We start from the raw sequence: 15,780 nt of genomic DNA, 5'->3' as shown, positions 1-15,780 counted from the left end.
TGTTCCCGCTGTCCCCCTGCAGGACTCGGGGCCGGCCTTGGTTTTGGAGCTTTATTTGGTTCCAAACGGGGGGAGCCCCCCACACAGCCAGGTAAGAGGGGGGGTCCCCGCTGGGGGGGGTCCCAAAGGGGAGGGGAGGACTGGGGGACGGGGGGGTGACAGCTCAGTGTCCCCCGGGCGGGGCTGTCCCTCTGCCGTGTCCCCAGCTCTGCCCCGGGGGGTCCCCGGGCCTGTAGCCCCCCGGGGGTGGGGAGGGGGGGCAGGGACCGCCTGGCCAGGGTGGGGAGGGGTCCCTGGGGCAGGTGAGGGGGAGAACGAACCAGGACAACTGCGAGGTGTGGGGGGAAGGAGTGTGAGAGTGAACTGGGGACGGAGCAGGGAGCCCCCACTCAAACTGGGGTCTCTGGGGGAAAGGGACCTGGGGAAAATGAACTGGGACAGGACTGGGGACCCCCTACTCAGTTTCCTTGGGGCAAAAGGAGTGTGCGAATGAACCGGGAACGGAGCAGACACCCCCTCCTCAAGCTGGGGGTCCCCGGCACGGCTGAGGATGAACCGGGGGGGAAGATCAGGGAGTCGCCCGGAGCCGCCGCAGGGCGAGGATGAGCTGGGGCAGGAGCGAGCCCACCAGCACGGGCCCCAGCGTGTAGCGGGCGCCCACGTTGAGGTACCAGAGCGCCGTGTCGTCGCTCTTGGGCAGCTTGTGCAGCACGTCGAGCGCCAGCAGCCCCAGCGTGGCGCTGCCCAGCGGCGGCTCCAGCGCCCGCAGCTCCTGCGCGCCGCGGCGGCTCAGCGGGCGCAGCGCGGCCAGCGCCAGCCCCAGCGCGCTGCCGCTCACCCGGCACAGCGACGCCCAGGGCCGCGTCTCCGGCCGCAGCCACGACGGCTCCGAGCAGCGGGCGCTGGCCCGGAGGAGGGACCTGCGGCGGGGAGAGGGGGGCTTGGGATGTGCCCCCTCCCCAGGAACGCTCTGGGGTCACCCCCGTGGGGTCAGCACGTCCCTGGGGTCAGCAGGTCCCTGGGGTCAGCAGACCCCTGGAGCTGGACCCTGCCAGCCTGGGGGTGCACATCCCTGGGGTTAGTCCAAAAACGCTCTGGAAGCAGATTCCTGGGGAGTCCCCCCTCCAGCCTGCAGGGCTGCTCCGTGGGGATACCCTCCATCCCCTGGGGGGCAGGTCCCTGGGGTACCTGCCCTGTCCCCATGCACCCCTGCCCTGTCCCCCTGTGACACCCCTGTCCCCGTGGACCCCCGCCCTGTCCCCCCCGGCCCCGGGCTCTCACCACTCGAGGTCCAGGCCGGCGGCCGTGGCCAGCCCGTGCAGGGCCAGCGCGCTCAGCAGCAGCCCCAGCGCCGTCCCCAGGAAGAAGCGGCACTTGAGGAAGTCTGGGGGCCGTCGCTGCAGCCCCCAGCCCAGAGCCATCCCTGCAGGTGGGGACAGGAGGGGACAGGAGGGGTTGGCGCTGGGAAAGGGGCTCCGGGGAAGGGGCTGGGACACCCCCCTCACCTGCCAGGGAGCCGCTGACCACCTGATGGGGGAAGTGGGCCAGGACGAAGACCCGGGAGAGCCCCATGGCCACCAGCAGGAGGATGTAGGCAAGGAACGGGATCAGCCTCAGCATCCGGCTGGAAGAAACGGGGAAGGGAAGGAGGAAACACCGGTGAAGGAGGCAAGGAAAAGTCCTGGGGGGGCGTTCAGGGGGTCTCACAGCCCCTTCCCGAGCTGCCAGGGGAGGGATGCGTCCCCCTGGAGCCGCCCTGCTGGGAGGGAAGGGATCCTTATCCCCCTCCCCGGGGTCCCACATCCACCCCTCTCTTCCCACAGAGGCTCTGGAAGCTTCCAAGGGCCGGTGTCTCCAGCCGGAGGCTCATCCTGCCTGCTCCCCGTGGGCTCTGCCCCACAGGACCGGCCCCACATGCCACCCCCTGCTCCCACAGACTCACCTGTGGGTGTACCTGGCCACTCCCTTGCTCAGGGCGGTGACAATGGGCCACAGGGCCGCCCCCAGGATCATGCAGTGGCCCGAGGGGCTCCCTGGGGGATGAAGCACAGGGGTGGCGGCCGTGGGGAGCGTGTCCCAGCACGAGAAGAGCCGGGAATGTCAGGCCCAGCCCTTCCCCGCTGCCCAGGGATGGCTTTTCCTGCCTCCAACCCAGCATTCCCGCACGGATGGGGCTCCCGGGGCCCTTCCCCGGGGCTGCCCGAGCCGCCACTCACCTGGGCCCGTCTCGCAGGTGGCCGGGAACTGGCGCAGAGGCAGCTGCTCCCGGCTGGAGAGCCCCGACTCGTGCACCCACCAGTACGGGCGCTCCCCGAACAGGAACCTGCGGGCCGGGAGAGCGCTGGGAGGGGCAGCCGGCCCAGGGAGCCGGGACAGCAGCCAGGGATGGAGGGGGAGCAGGAGGGAGGATCCCTGTCCCTCATCCCGGGATTCCCAGGAGGGAGGATCCCTGTCACTGTTCCCAGGATTTCCAGGAGGGAGGATCCCTGTCACTCTGTTCCCAGGATTTCCAGGAGGGAGGATCCCTGTCACTCTGTTCCCAGGATTCCCAGGAGGGCAGGATCCCTGTCCCTCACCCCAGGATTTCCAGGGATGAAGCCCCAGTGGGAAAGCAGGATCCCTTTGCCAATCCCAAAGCCTCACCGGGGGTTTTTCTCTGCCAGGAATTCCTGGCAGACGCTCTGACCCCGCGGAACGCCCCAGGCATGGAGCAGGGACTCTCCGCCCGGAATTCCAGCGGCAGGAAGCAGGGGGTGTCCCGTGGCCCCCTCCCCGTGCCCCCCTCACCATTTGAAGACCACGTTGAACCACTCGGCCACCAGGGCGATCCACAGGACCATGAGGGACACGTGCTCATCCAGGCCGCGGGCCAGCGGGAAGCACACGGTGTAGACGGCCTTGGGATCCAGGTGGGACGTCAGGAAGAGCCAGAACTGCTCCAGCCAGGGCGGCCCAGCCTGCAGGGCCACGGCGGCGTGGATCCCAGCCTCGTGCAGGGCGTCCATGGCGCTGGGCTGGGGACACGGCAGGGAGGTCAGCCCCGGGGCAGATCCCCCCGGGAATGCCCTGGGAATGGGCGGGGAGGTGGCTGGATCCTTTGGGATTCATTGGGAATGGGGTAGGACATGGCTGGATCCTTTGGATTCCATTGGGAATGGGGTAGGAGTGGCTGGATCCATTGGAGTCCATTGGAAAGGGGCAGGAGTGGCTGGATCCTCAGGAGTTCATTGGGAATGGGGTAGGACATGGCTGGATCCTTTGGAGTCCTTTGGGAATGGGGCAGGAGTGGCTCGATACATTGGAGTCCATTGGGAATGGGGTAGGACATGGCTGGATCCTCGGGAGTTCATTGGGAATGGGGTAGGAGTGGCTGGATCCTCAGTTCATTGGGAAGGGGCAGGAGGGGCTGGATCCTCAGGAGTCCATTGGGAAGAGGCAGGAGTGGCTGGATCCCGAGGGATGCCTCGGCACTGATTCAGGGCACCATTCACCACTTGATGTTTGCCCACAAACGACTCCCAGTTTTCCCTTGGAAACCTCCTGGTGATTCTCCCTGTGGTGATTCTGCACAAGGCCTGGGGCTCCCTGGAGCCTTCCCTGGAGTCTCCCGCGGGGGTTTTTTGGGGTCCCCCGGGGTGTCCCTAAAGCGGCTCCGGGGTCCCCCCGGGCCTGCCTGTGCTCTGGGGCCCGAGGCCTCCCTGGGTCTCCCTACAACACACCCGCGGCCTCCCCATCCCCGCCGGCGGCCTCTGAGCCGCCGTGACCCTGGTTAAACCTCCCCGTGGCGCTCCGCGACCCCCCGGTACCGGCGGGAGGTACCTGAGGGGGGGGCTCCATCCCGGGGCCCCCTCACAACTCCCTCCCGCCGCTCTCAGCGCCCGCTTCCGCCTACACTTCCCATCGCCGCCCGCGGCGCGCCGCGCGCTACGGCGGGGCGGGAGGGCCAACCCGCGGCCGGCCGCGGGCTCGGCCAATCGGCGCGCGGGGCGGAGCGAATCGGCGGGGCGGAGCGCCAATCCCCGCCCTCGCCGCCGCCGGGCCCCGCCCCCGCCGCGCCTGGCCGAGGCGAGCGGAGCCGCGGGCGCTGCGGGCGGACAAGATGGCGGCGCCGGGCGAGTACTTCAGCGTGGGCAGCCAGGTGTCCTGCCGCACCTGCCAGGAGCAGCGCCTGCAGGGCGAGGTCGTCGCCTTCGACTACCCCAGCAAGATGCTGGCGCTCAGTATCCACCCGCCCGCGCCTCGCCGCGCCGCTCCCGGCCCCGGCGCGGCCCGCTCGGGCCTCTGCGGCCCGCCCGATGGGGAGGGGGGGCCGTGAGGGGAGGCGGCGTGAGGGGATCGCGGTGGGCGGCGTCGGGGACGGGGCTCAGGGGGCTGAGGGGCGGCGGGGAGAGCCCCGGGGGAGGAGGGCAGCGGGGAGGGTTTGGGGGAATTGCAGAGACTTGTCGGGGTGACCGCGGGGATCGGGGGGCTCCGTGTGCGGGGATCGGGGGGACGCGGAACCGGGTGAGGGGGGATTGGGGAGCTTTGGGTGAGGGGGATGTGGGGCGTCCCGTGGGGAGTTTTTGGGGGGAGCGAGGAAGGTTGTGTTGGGGGGATTGGGGAGCCTGTTTTGGGGGATTGCGGAGTCTGTACTGGGGTGGATGGGGACATTGAGGGGTCCCGTGTTGTAAAGAGCTTTTGGGGAGCAGTGGGGAGGCTGAATGGGGGGAGAGAGAACGCCCAGTTTTGGGGTGAATGGGGGGGACTGTGGTGTCCTTGGAGGGTTTTTGGGGGGGCAGCGAGGAGCCCTGTATGGGGTGAGGGGGGTGTGGTGTGCACTACAGGGGGTTTGGGGAGCCCTGTATTAGGGTGAGGGGGGACAGTGGGGTGTTCCCTGCCCCCCCCAGTGTGAATACACACGGATTTGGGGTTGTTTGGAACGTGCAGGGAATGGGAAAAGCAGATTTTGGGATTTTTTCTTTTTGGAAAGCTGTGGAGGGAGCCGGGAGAGGGGGGAAGGGGAACGCTCAGCTCAGGGCTGGTGCTGCAGTCCTGGGGGCCCAGGGGTGGGTCCTGCAGGGAACGAGGAGCTGGGGGAGGGTTTGGGGGCTGGGGAAGGACAATGGGAAGAGGCTCCTGGGATGTGGTCGGAGCCAGGGGAGCCCCCAGGTCCCACCAGGGGCAGCAGGAAAATCCCACAGGGTCCAACAGGTTGCTCAGGGCTGTTTGTGTGCCCCGCAGAGGGCTGAGCCCTTCCCTTGTGGCTCTTCCCAAAGTGCAGCCCTTCCTCCCAGAGCTCCAAAGGGAGAGGCTGGAACTCCCTGGATTTCTCCTCATCGCTGGAAGGAGGTTTTTAGGGTGGGCTCCACCTTGTGCTCGGAGGGCTGGGAGTGGAACAGGGACCTGCAGGAGGATCCCTTCCCAGAGGAGATGTTTTTGGCATGGAGGAGGCTCCCCATGCTGTGCTCCATCCATGGATCCATCCATCCATCCCCGTGGGAGCAGAGGAATTGTGCAGGAATCCCTGTCAGCTCTGGAAGGGGTTGAGGGGGGTTTTTTTGGGGGTGTGCTGTCTGATTCACAACAGCAACACCAACAACAAACCCTGTGTGTTCCCTCTCCTGGGATTTCCCTTTTCCTTCCAGAGCAGGGAATGCTCCCAGGGAAGCTGCTGCTTGCAGGAGGAAGAAGTTCTGGTGGGAAAAGTGCCAGTTTGGTGGTGCTGCTCCAGGCCAGTGGTGGTGCTGGGCTGGAAAACTCAGTCTGGATTTGGCATAGAGCAGGATCAGCCCCAAAAGCTCCAGAGGGAGACGAGTGGCTCTGTTGGGATCACTGGTTATCCCAAGTGGGGACAAGAGGAGCTTCCCACAAACCCAACCTGCTCCTGGGCTGTTGTCCCACCTATAAGATCCTCCCTCTGGATTTGTTTTCCTTAATCCCCCCCCTCCAGAATGCCCCTCTTCCAGTGGCAAGCCCAACCACGCAGACATCCTGCTCGTCAACTTACAGTACGTGTCAGAAGTGGAAATCATCAATGACCGCACGGAAACGCCTCCCCCCTTAGCCTCCCTCAACGTCAGCAAGGTGAGAGAGACCCCCTCCCCACGGGGAACCCTGCAGGGATCCACTGGGATCCCCCCCTTCCCACAGGGAACCCTACAGGGATCCACTGAGATCCCCCCCCTCCCCACGGGGAACCCTGCAGGGATCCACTGGGATCCCCCCCTTCCCACAGGGAACCCTGCAGGGATCCACTGGGATCCCCCCCTTCCCACAGGGAACCCTACAGGGATCCACTGAGATCCCCCCTCCCCGCGGGGAACCCTGCAGGGATCCACTGGGATCCCCCTCTTCCCGCAGGGAACCCTCCAGGGCTCCACTGGGATCCCACTCCCCACGGGGAACCCTGCAGGGATCCACTGGGATCCCCCCTCCCCACGGGGAACCCTGCAGGGATCCACTGGGATCCCCCCTTCCCACAGGGAACCCAGCAGCGATCCACTGGGATCCCCATTCCCACAGGGAACCCTGCAGGGATCCACTGGGATCCCCATTCCCACAGGGAACCCTGCAGGGATCCACCGGGATCTCCCCTTCCCACAGGGAACCCTGCAGGGATCCACTGGAATCCCCCCTCCCCACAGGGAACCCTGCAGGGATCCACTGGGATCTGCCTCTGGAGCTCGCCTGCTCCCAGCTCAGCTCCCCACAGTTCCATCCTGGCTCTGGGGTTTGGTGAATTTGGTTTGGCACTTTGGGCTCTGGAATTTTTTTGGGTTTAGGGTCTGGCCTTTTGGCATTTCAGGGCCTGGAGTTTGGGTGGGTTTGGGGCCAGGGTTTTACGTCTCGATTTTTGGCATTTGGGGACCTGGATTTTGGTGGCACTGGGGGACCCTGGCACGGCCCTTGGTGGCCCTGGCGTGAACCTCGGTGTCCCTCGGGGTCCCTGGCGCTGCCAGTCCCGTCATTCAGGAGCAGGGCAGTGACCCGTCCATTGGTGAGGAGCGTGCAGGGGAGCCCTGGAGCTCCCCGGGATGCTGGATCCAGGGGCTGGGGCTGCGCAGCTGCTCCACTTCCCTCGGGAGGGCAGGAGGAGGGCGCTCCCCTCTGCTGCGGGGAGTGCTGAGCACGGGCAGGATCCCTGGGGAAATGCTGGGGGGCTGCTGGTGCTGCTGCCACCCCCTGGGGTTTCTGGTCTGCTCCTGGTGGCCTCTCCTCAGGGCTGTCCCCACGTCGGGAGGAGCATCCCCAGGCTGGGCACAGAGGGGATCTCACCCTCAGACTGGGGAAGGGGCTCTGCTCAGGGCAGAGGGGATTCCCACACTTCCAGCCCATCCCAGTGGGGTGAGGAGGGTGCCTTGGCCTCCCTCAGCTGACACCCCAATTCTCCAGCCTCGTGGCAGCCCCCCCGGGGATGGATGAGGGGCTGTGGCTCCCCAGGGAAGGGTGTGGGGCGCAGGGAAGTTCCTGTGGAACGTTGGGCCTGGTTTGGAAGCCTGGCTGGTGGTCTTGGAGAGAGCGGTTCCCACACGGAATGGGGTGGCTCGTGGAGGTGAGGAAAGGCTCCTGTCCCTGCTGAGGCGTTCAGGGAGCACACAGGGAGCCCTCGGGGACATCCCAGTGCTCTGCAGTGCCACCTCCCTGGGGCACTGTGGGGGACATGGGGTGGCTGGAGAGGGACTGCAGCATCCCCAGCCAGAGGCAGCTTGGGCGTCCCGTACTCAGAGGGGCTTTGGAAGGCGTGAAGCCCCCTCAGCCAGCCCCAGGAAGGCAGCCCAGCTCTGGGTGTGCTCCCAGGAACGAGGAGGAAGAGGAGGGACGATGGCTCCTCCACTGCAGCAGCCCCAGCCAGGAGAAGGCAGCTGGTCCAAGGCTGGTGCCTGCAGACTCTGCTCCCTTCTCCTCCCACATCCATGGGATCCAGCCTGGGGGATGCCAGGCTCGGGCTTTTCCCTGTCTGTTCCAGCGGCCCGTGTGTAATCACACCTCCCCACACACGGACGCCGCTCCCAGATAACCAGTTCTGGTTAATTTTTGGGACCAAACCAACTGCTGCAGGCTAAAGTGGCTCATGCTCCTGCCTGGAGCGTTTCCTCCCAGAGTGTTGGGTGTTCCAGGCTCCTCTTCCCCATCTCCAGCCCGAGGAAACTGAGGGTGGTTTGCACCTGAAATGTCAGAATTAATTCAGACAAGGCCAAGGGGGAGGGACAGCGGGGTGTGAGGAGATGGCACCACCGTCCCCCACATCTCTGGCCGTGGTGGGGGTGTCTGAGAACAGGAATTCAGGCTGGGATCACGAGGGCAGGGCCCTGTCAGGGGTGTCCCCTGGTTGCTCCCAGCCCAGTCCCCTGTCCCTGTGTGTTCCCAGCTTGCCAACAAAGCACGGACGGAGAAGGAGGAGAAGATGAGCCAGGCGTATGCAATTAGTGCTGGTGTCTCCCTGGAGGGGCAGCAGCTCTTCCAGACCATCCATAAGACGTAAGTGCCCACCTGGGGGTCCCCAGTCCCCACCCTGGGGTTCCCACACCCCCTTTTTGGGGGGATTCCCTTGGCTGGGTCCCTGGGGTTTGCCCTGGGGGGCTCTGATGTGTCCTAGGATGTGCTGGGGGGGGTCCCCTGGGAGGGAGGATGGCTCCCTGCCCTCTCCCTGCCCTTCCTGACACATCCCACCCCTCTCCAGCTGGACCCTGGAGCGACCAGGGGGGCTCTTTGCCCCCTCAGTGGGACACGGGCCCACCCTGGGGGGCAGTTTGGTGGCTTTCCCAGCCAGGTGACGTTCCCTGACCCCGCTGTCCCTCTCCTCAGCATTAAAGACTGTAAATGGCAGGAGAAGAACATAGTTGTGATGGAAGAAGTTGTCATTGCCCCTCCGTACCAGGTGGAAAACTGTAAAGGCAAAGAGGGCAGCGCCCTGAGCCACGTACGCAAAATAGTGAGTGTGGGCTGGGGACACTCCTGGGGTGGGCTGGGAGGTGACACTGCCCTGGGGTCACTCCTGGGGCGGGCTGGGAGGTCACACTGCTTTGGGGACACTCCTGGGGTGTGCTGGGAGGTGACACTGCCCTGGGGACCCTCCTGGAGTGGGCTGGGAGGTGACACTGCCCTGGGGACACTCCTGGGGTGGGCTGGGAGGTGACACTGCCCTGGGGTCACTCCTGGGGCAGGCTGGGAGGTGACACTGCCTTGGGGACACTCCTGGGGTGGGCTGGGAGGTGACACTGCCCCGGGGACACTCCTGGGGCGGACTGGGAGGTGACACTGCCCCGGGGACACTCCTGGGGTGTGCTGGGAGGTGACACTGCCCCGGGGACACTCCTGGGGTGTGCTGGGAGGCGACACTGCCCCGGGGACACTCCTGGGGTGTGCTGGGAGGCGACACTGCCTTGGGGACACTCCTGGGGTGGGCTGGGAGGTGACACTGCCCCGGGGACACTCCTGGGGTGTGCTGGGAGGCGACACTGCCCTGGGGTCACTCCTGGGGCGGGCTGGGAGGTGACACTGCCTTGGGGACACTCCTGGGGCGGGCTGGGAGGTGACACTGCCCTGGGGACACTCCTGGGGTGGGCTGGGAGGTGACACTGCCCTGGGGTCACTCCTGGGGCGGGCTGGGAGGCGACACTGCCCCGGGGACACTCCTGGGGCGGGCTGAGAGGTGACACTGCCCTGGGGACACTCCTGGAGTGGGCTGGGAGGTGACACTGCCCTGGGGTCACTCCTGGGGCGGGCTGGGAGGTGACACTGTCCCGGGGACACTCCTGGGGTGGGCTGGGAGGCGACACTGCCCCGGGGACACTCCTGGGGCGGGCTGAGAGGTGACACTGCCCCGGCGACACTCCTGGAGTGGGCTGGGAGGTGACACTGCCCTGGGGTCACTCCTGGGGCGGGCTGGGAGGTGACACTGCCCTGGGGTCACTCCTGGGGCGGGCTGGGAGGCGACACTGCCCCGGGGACACTCCTGGGGCGGGCTGAGAGGTGACACTGCCCCGGCGACACTCCTGGAGTGGGCTGGGAGGTGACACTGCCCTGGGGACACTCCTGGGGTGGGCTGGGAGGTCACACTGCCCCGGGGACACTCCTGGGGTGGGCTGGGAGGTGACACTGCCCTGGGGACATGGGAAGAGCTGGGCGGGTGTCACCTCCCAGGGGACACCTGGGAGCCCTCCTTGGGTGGGCTCCAGCCCGTCCCGGGAGCCCGGCCCCTCCTGGACACCATTCCCGCCCTGAGCCCCCTTTCTCCTCGCTGCCTTCCCCTGCAGGTGGAGAAACACTTCCGGGACGTGGAAAGCCAGAAGGTCCTGCAGCGTTCACAAGCACAGCAGACACAGAAGGACACGTCCCTGTCATCCTGAGGCCACCTTGGGCTCACCCTGTCCCTGGGCTGTGCCCCGGGGGCACCTTCAACTTTTATTTCAGTTTTTTTTCTTTTTTTTTCTTTTTTTTTCTTTTTTTTCTTTTTTTTTTTTTTTTTTTTTTTTGGGGAATCTCAACCAATTCCAAACTTTAGAACTTTAAAAACAAAACGAGAAAAGAGAATAATTTAAAGCTCCTCACGCATTACTTGACTAACAGACTTTGTTTTTTTCCGCCATGGTTTCTCCCTCCAGCCGGTCAGACTCTGTTAATTTTATTTTTTGGGCTTTTTTTTTTCCCTCTTTTCCTCCCTATTCCTGCCTCCCTCTTCCCCAGAAAAAACCCCCAGAAAATAAAGCTAATGAGCTGACTGTGGTGGCTGAGCTGGGACCCTTGTGACCAACGTGGTCTCGTTTTAATTTTGTTTGCACAGGGCAAGGCTTGAATTAGTCTTATTTTTCTTATCTTTAAATATATATATGAATATATATTAAAATGTTCTTTAAATATTTGTCTGCTTCTAGCAGGGTCGTGGCAAAAAATTCCTCCAACACCCCCCTGGGAGCAGCCAGAACCTGGATTTGGGGTTTTCCCCCCCATTTCCTTTATGTTTTTAAATTTTTTTTTGCTCTTTTTCACTTAATTTTTAATTTCTTTTTTAATTTTAATTTTTTTTTGCCACGATCCTCCCCCTCCCCATTTTGTTTCCTTTTGTTGTTTTTTTTGTTTTGTTTTGGTTTTTTTTTTAATTATTAAAGAAAAACAAAAAAAAAAAGCAGATCAAACTCAAAACAATTCAAGCCCTGCCTTTAGGAAAGTTAAAGTTAAAAAAAAAAAATTTAAAAAAAAAAGAAAAAAAAAGGAAAATTTTTTAGTCTTGTTTAGCAAAAAACAATAAAAACCCGAAATTTTTTTAACCATCACCGGCGTCTGTGGGGGCTCAATGTGGGCGTGGCCTGGGGCGATGGGCGTGGTTTGTTAGCACCATGAGAGGGCGTGACTTGAAGCGGCGGGCGTGGTTTCAGGTGGATTGGCTGTGCCGCTGAGGGGGCGTGGCCTGGGGCGTGGGCGTGGTTTGAGGGTGGAGTTTGAATTCCCCTGAGGGGGCGTGGCAGGGCAGTTCCAATGAAGGTTTCCCTGATTGATTGGGCGCGGTTCAGGGCACGGGGGGTTTCGCTGGCCGGGGCGCGGTTTCGGGGAGCGGGCGCGGCCCGGGGCGGGCCGGAGGCTCGATGGCAGCGGCGATTCCGGAGCCGAGCCGCGGTTTGAATGGCGGGGCGCGGCCCCGGGGGAATGAGGGAGCGCCATTAAAGGGGCGTGGCTTGCTCCAGAGGCGGCACTTCCGGCGCGACACTTCCGGCGGGACGGCCCGGTGATGGCGGCGGGCCGCGGGTGGAGGCGGCGGGCGCTGCGCCTGCTCACGGCGGGCGGCGGCGTCCTGCTCACCCGCTTCCCCTTCTGGCACTGCTTCAGCGGCCTCCTGCTCTGCGCCGAGCGCGCCGACCTGCGCCGGTGCGCGCCCGGGGGGGCGGGCCGGGCCGGGGCGCCTGCAGGTGGTGGCGGGGAGCTGGGCCTGGGCCTGCGGGTGTTTGTGCGGGCAGGGGCGGCTGTGGGGCTGGGGGCTGTGAGGGGCTGGGGCCGCTGTGGGGCTGGGGGTGGTTGTGAGGCCTGGAGATGTTGTGGGGCCCAGAGGGGCTGGGGCAGAGCCCTGAGTGTCAGGGGGCCAGAGGTGCTGTGGGGCTGGGGGAGCCCGGGGTGTTGTGGGGCCCTGAGGGGCCGGGGGTGGCTGTGGGGGGCTGGCAGAGCCTGGAGGTGTCTGTGGGGCTGGGAGGCTGCTGGGTTCGTATGGGGTGAGAGGGACCCTCGGTGGGGCTGGGGCGGGCAGAGTTTGGGGGCACGGAGCTGCTGCCCGGGCAGTGTCGGGGTCTGGGGAAGGGGCCAGAGCAGCATTGGGGGGCACAGGGGGGCTCGGGGGGGCAGGGGCAGGGCTGTGGTTGCCCCATAACCCTGGGGAAGGCTCTGTGCTGCCCCGGGGGCCCTGTGGGGCTCTGTGCTGACCAGGGGGCTCCGTGGGGCTCTGTGCTGACCCCGGGGGCTCCGTGGGGCTCTGTGCTGACCTCGGGGGGCTCCGGGGGGTTCCGTGGGGCTCTGTGCTGACCCCGGCCCGCTGTCCCCGCAGGAAGCCGGACATCCCGGTGCCGTACCTGTACGTGGACATGGCCGTGGCCGTGCTCTGCGCCAGCTTCATGTCCTTCGGCGTCAAGCGGCGCTGGTTCGCGCTGGGCGCCGCGCTGCAGCTCGCCGTGGCCACCTACGCCGCGCACCTCGGGGGACACGGCCACTACGGCGACTGGCTCAAGGTGAGGCCCCCGGGGCTGGCGGTGACAGTGGTGGTGACAATGACAGTGACAGTCGCGGTGGCAGTGACAATGACAGTGACAATCGCAGTGACAGTGTCAATGGTGGTGACAGTGGTGGTGACAGTGACAGTGACAATTGCGGTGACAGTGGCAATGGCGGTGACAATGACCAATGGCGGTGACAGTGGTGGTGACAATGATGGTGACAGTGGTGGTGACAATGACAGTGGCGGTGACAATGACGGTGACAACGGCCCCGCAGGTGCGGATGTACTCGCGCACCATCGCTATCATCGGCGGGTTCCTGATCCTGGCCAGCGGCGCTGGCGAGCTGTACCGGCAGAGACCGCGCAGCCGCTCCCTGCAGGCCACGGGCCAGGTGTTCCTGGGCATCTACCTCATCTGCCAGGTGAGGGACAGAGGGGACAGCCAGGGGCCAGGTGTCCCTGGGCATCTACCTCATCTGCCAGGTGAGGGACGGAGGGGACAGCCAGGGGCCAGGTGTTCCTGGGCATCTACCTCATCTGCCAGGTGAGGGACAGAGGGGACAGCCAGGGGCCAGGTGTTCCTGGGCATCTACCTCATCTGCCAGGTGAGGGACAGAGGGGACAGCCAGGGGCCAGGTGTTCCTGGGCATCTACCTCATCTGCCAGGTGAGGGACAGAGGGGACAGCCAGGGGCCAGGTGTCCCTGGGCATCTACCTCATCTGCCAGGTGAGGGACAGGGGACAGCCAGGGGTGGGGACAGCCCAGAGCTGAGGGCTGGGGACACGGGTCCCCTCAGGACAGGGCTTGCAGTGCCCCAAATTGTCCCTGGTGGGAGCCTCAGGATGGGACAGGAGCCTGGGGGGACAGGGCTGTGTCACCTCAGTGTCATCACTGTCCCCAGGGGTCAAACCTTGGGCAGCAGTTGGGAGAGAAGCCTTTGGGTGACTGTTTCCATTAGTGCCACCACACTCATCCCCCAGTCCCCCCGGGGCAGAACTCGTGTGTGGGTGTCCCCAGTGCCACCACTGCCACCACACTGCATGTCCCCACTGTCCCTGGGGGACAAACCTCGGCTGTTGGCCCCAGTGCCCCCCACACTGTCCCTGTCCCCCGTGTCCCCACGGTGTCCCCACACTCCGGTGTCCCCATTGCCTTGTCCCCACCGTGTCCCCACCCTGTCACTGTCCCCGTGTCCCCGCGGTGTCCCCACACTGCCACGCCCCCCGTGTCCCCACCCTGTCACTGTCCCCCATGTCCCCGCGGTGTCCCCACACTGCCACGCCCCCCGTGTCCCTGCCGTGTCCCCACCCTGTCACTGTCCCCCGTCTCCCCGCGGTGTCCCCACACTGTCACTGTCCCCCGTGTCCCCGCCGTGTCCCCACCCTGTCCCTGTCCCCGTGTCCCCCAGGCGTACTCCCTGCAGCACAGCCCCGAGGACCGCCTGGCCTACCTGGACCACCTGCTGGGGGGCGAGGTGGCGCTGCAGCTGCTCTTCCTGCTCTACGGGCTGCTGGCGCTGGCCTTCCTGTCGGGCTGCTACGTGCGGGCGGCGGCGCAGGTGCTGGCCGTGCTGCTGCCCCCGGCCATCCTCCTCATCGACGGCAACCTGCGCTACTGGCACGCCCTGCGCCGCGTCGAGTTCTGGAACCAGATGAAGCTCATCGGCCAGAACGTCGGCATCTTCGGCGCCGTGGTCATCCTGGCCACCGACGGATGACGGGGGGAGGCCGTGGGCTGAACGGGGCGGGGGAAGAAGGGTTAAAAAGGGGCGGGAGGGGTTTTGTAAGGAGCCGCTATTTATTGGTTTGGGCGGGGGTTTTATTTTGTGGTTGTAAATATTTGGTAATTTCGGGCCTGGGGGGTGGTGGCCACTGTGTGGCCAGGGCCCCTCTCCCTGCTCAGGGGTGTCACTGCTTTCCCCCCACCCCCCCAGAAAAATGTATTTTTACTGATGCACTGAGAAAGGTTTGATGTCTGGCCGCGGGGGGCTCGGCTTTGGGGGCCAGGGTGAGGGGCTGCAGCTCTTGGGGTCCTGGAAGTGCGATGTGGGATCGCTTTGGAGAGCTAGTTTTGAGGGAAGAACTGCTGGGGGGGGAAACTGCTTCAGAGGAGTCGCTTTGGGGAGGGAACTGATTCGGGGGGGGGATGCTTTGGGGGGCTTGGAGGGTAGAGCTCCTGTGGGGCCTTGGGGTGGAGGGGCTGTTTTGGGGGACCTCCATGGGGAGCACTTGGGGGGGCAGGTCTGGGGAGGGATGTGGGTTTGAGGGGCTGAGGGGGAGCCACTGCAGGGACTTGGTGGAGGGGCTGTGGGTGTTCTGGCACATGGGGGGGGGGGAGGTCCTGGTGGGACCCAGGGAGGGGCTGGCAACCCCCAGGGTCCCCAAGGGCAGGGCAGGTGTCCGTGTCCCCCCCTGGGCAGGACAGGTGTCCGTGTCCCCCCCGGGCCGGGCTGTGTCCGTGTCCCCCCCCTGGGCAGGACAGGTGTCCGTGTCCCCCCCGCGCTGTCCGGAAAAGCAAACAGGGCTGATAAGGGGCTTCCTCCGGGGGGCCCTAATGCGCCTCCGGCGGAACCGGGGCCATAAAACGCGGGCAGGCGGCAGAGCCCTGTTTGCCCGGGGGGGGGGCACCGCGGCTCCTCACCCCCCGGGACCCCCCCCCCGGCGGCCCCAGCCCCGCGCCTTCACCCCCAGACCCTCCTCTTCCTCCTCACTGCCCTTGCAGAGGTGGGGGCGCGCAGGGGACACCCCGCTGCCCCGTCCCCGTCGGGGTCCCCGCTGTGCCCGGGGGTGCAGCCCGCGCCCCCCCCCCGCCGGCAGAGCCATCCTGTGACCTTTGGAAAATGTCTGTTTGCTGTCACCGGGATAAATGGGGCAGAAACTCCCGCGGGTGCCGGGGGTGCTGGGGGCCCCCCGCACCCTGATCCCCCCCGGCCCCGCCTGGGGCACGTCTGTGACAAGGCGGTGACATTGCGGCTCTGCTGGGCCCCCCCCCGTGCCGGGGTGGGGGGAGTCGGACCCAGCCCCGCTGCCTCAGTTTCCCCGGCCACGTGTCGGCTCCGGCGGGGGGGCCCCGCAGCCCCCCCGGTCCCGGCACAGACCGCGGG

General features: G+C 65.4%; 3 protein-coding genes across 3 annotated transcripts; 2 read left to right on the top strand and 1 right to left on the bottom strand.

Annotated features, from left to right (window-relative positions):
• Positions 1-36: 36 nt before the first annotated feature.
• Positions 37-3,908, bottom strand: G6PC3 (glucose-6-phosphatase catalytic subunit 3). The gene is made up of 7 exons (XM_066204912.1): positions 3,820-3,908; positions 2,788-3,014; positions 2,217-2,323; positions 1,943-2,033; positions 1,506-1,624; positions 1,282-1,423; positions 37-920 (listed from the first exon to the last, which is right to left on the bottom strand). The coding sequence occupies exons 1-7, from the start codon at positions 3,835-3,837 to the stop codon at positions 569-571; spliced, it is 1,056 nt and encodes a 351-aa protein (XP_066061009.1). The 5' UTR covers positions 3,838-3,908; the 3' UTR covers positions 37-568.
• A 140-nt stretch (positions 3,909-4,048) lies between these two features.
• LSM12 (LSM12 homolog) lies at positions 4,049-11,252 on the top strand. The gene is made up of 5 exons (XM_066204918.1): positions 4,049-4,220; positions 5,930-6,063; positions 8,348-8,457; positions 8,785-8,911; positions 10,236-11,252. The coding sequence occupies exons 1-5, from the start codon at positions 4,100-4,102 to the stop codon at positions 10,326-10,328; spliced, it is 585 nt and encodes a 194-aa protein (XP_066061015.1). The 5' UTR covers positions 4,049-4,099; the 3' UTR covers positions 10,329-11,252.
• Positions 11,253-11,633: 381 nt separating this feature from the next.
• On the top strand, positions 11,634-14,629 carry TMEM101 (transmembrane protein 101). The gene is made up of 4 exons (XM_066204917.1): positions 11,634-11,841; positions 12,509-12,689; positions 12,952-13,098; positions 14,086-14,629. Exons 1-4 carry the CDS (start codon positions 11,705-11,707, stop codon positions 14,392-14,394), a joined length of 774 nt encoding a protein of 257 aa, XP_066061014.1. The 5' UTR covers positions 11,634-11,704; the 3' UTR covers positions 14,395-14,629.
• Positions 14,630-15,780: the final 1,151 nt, after the last annotated feature.

This window comes from Chamaea fasciata, unplaced genomic scaffold, assembly GCF_029207755.1.
Source record: "Chamaea fasciata isolate MVZ Bird 193981 ecotype frontalis unplaced genomic scaffold, bChaFas1.0.hap1 SCAF_27, whole genome shotgun sequence".
NCBI lineage: Eukaryota > Metazoa > Chordata > Aves > Passeriformes > Sylviidae > Chamaea > Chamaea fasciata.
Note: the sequence above shows the minus strand (reverse complement) of the source record. Positions and strands in the feature narration are given on the sequence as shown.

Excerpts from the sequence above, each read along its gene's own strand:
- G6PC3 (XM_066204912.1), bottom strand. Across the intron at positions 2,034-2,216 it reads CACCTGCGAGACGGGCCCAG|GGAGCCCCTCGGGCCACTGC; the intron begins GTGAGTGGCGGC and ends TTCATCCCCCAG. Across the intron at positions 1,625-1,942 it reads GTGGCCAGGTACACCCACAG|CCGGATGCTGAGGCTGATCC; the intron begins GTGAGTCTGTGG and ends CGTTTCTTCCAG.
- LSM12 (XM_066204918.1), top strand. The coding sequence starts at position 4,100 with ATGGCGGCGCCGGGCGAGTACTTCAGCGTGGGCAGCCAGGTGTCCTGC. Across the intron at positions 6,064-8,347 it reads CCTCCCTCAACGTCAGCAAG|CTTGCCAACAAAGCACGGAC; the intron begins GTGAGAGAGACC and ends GTGTGTTCCCAG. Across the intron at positions 8,458-8,784 it reads TTCCAGACCATCCATAAGAC|CATTAAAGACTGTAAATGGC; the intron begins GTAAGTGCCCAC and ends CCCTCTCCTCAG.
- TMEM101 (XM_066204917.1), top strand. The coding sequence starts at position 11,705 with ATGGCGGCGGGCCGCGGGTGGAGGCGGCGGGCGCTGCGCCTGCTCACG. Across the intron at positions 11,842-12,508 it reads GAGCGCGCCGACCTGCGCCG|GAAGCCGGACATCCCGGTGC; the intron begins GTGCGCGCCCGG and ends CTGTCCCCGCAG. Across the intron at positions 12,690-12,951 it reads ACTACGGCGACTGGCTCAAG|GTGCGGATGTACTCGCGCAC; the intron begins GTGAGGCCCCCG and ends ACGGCCCCGCAG.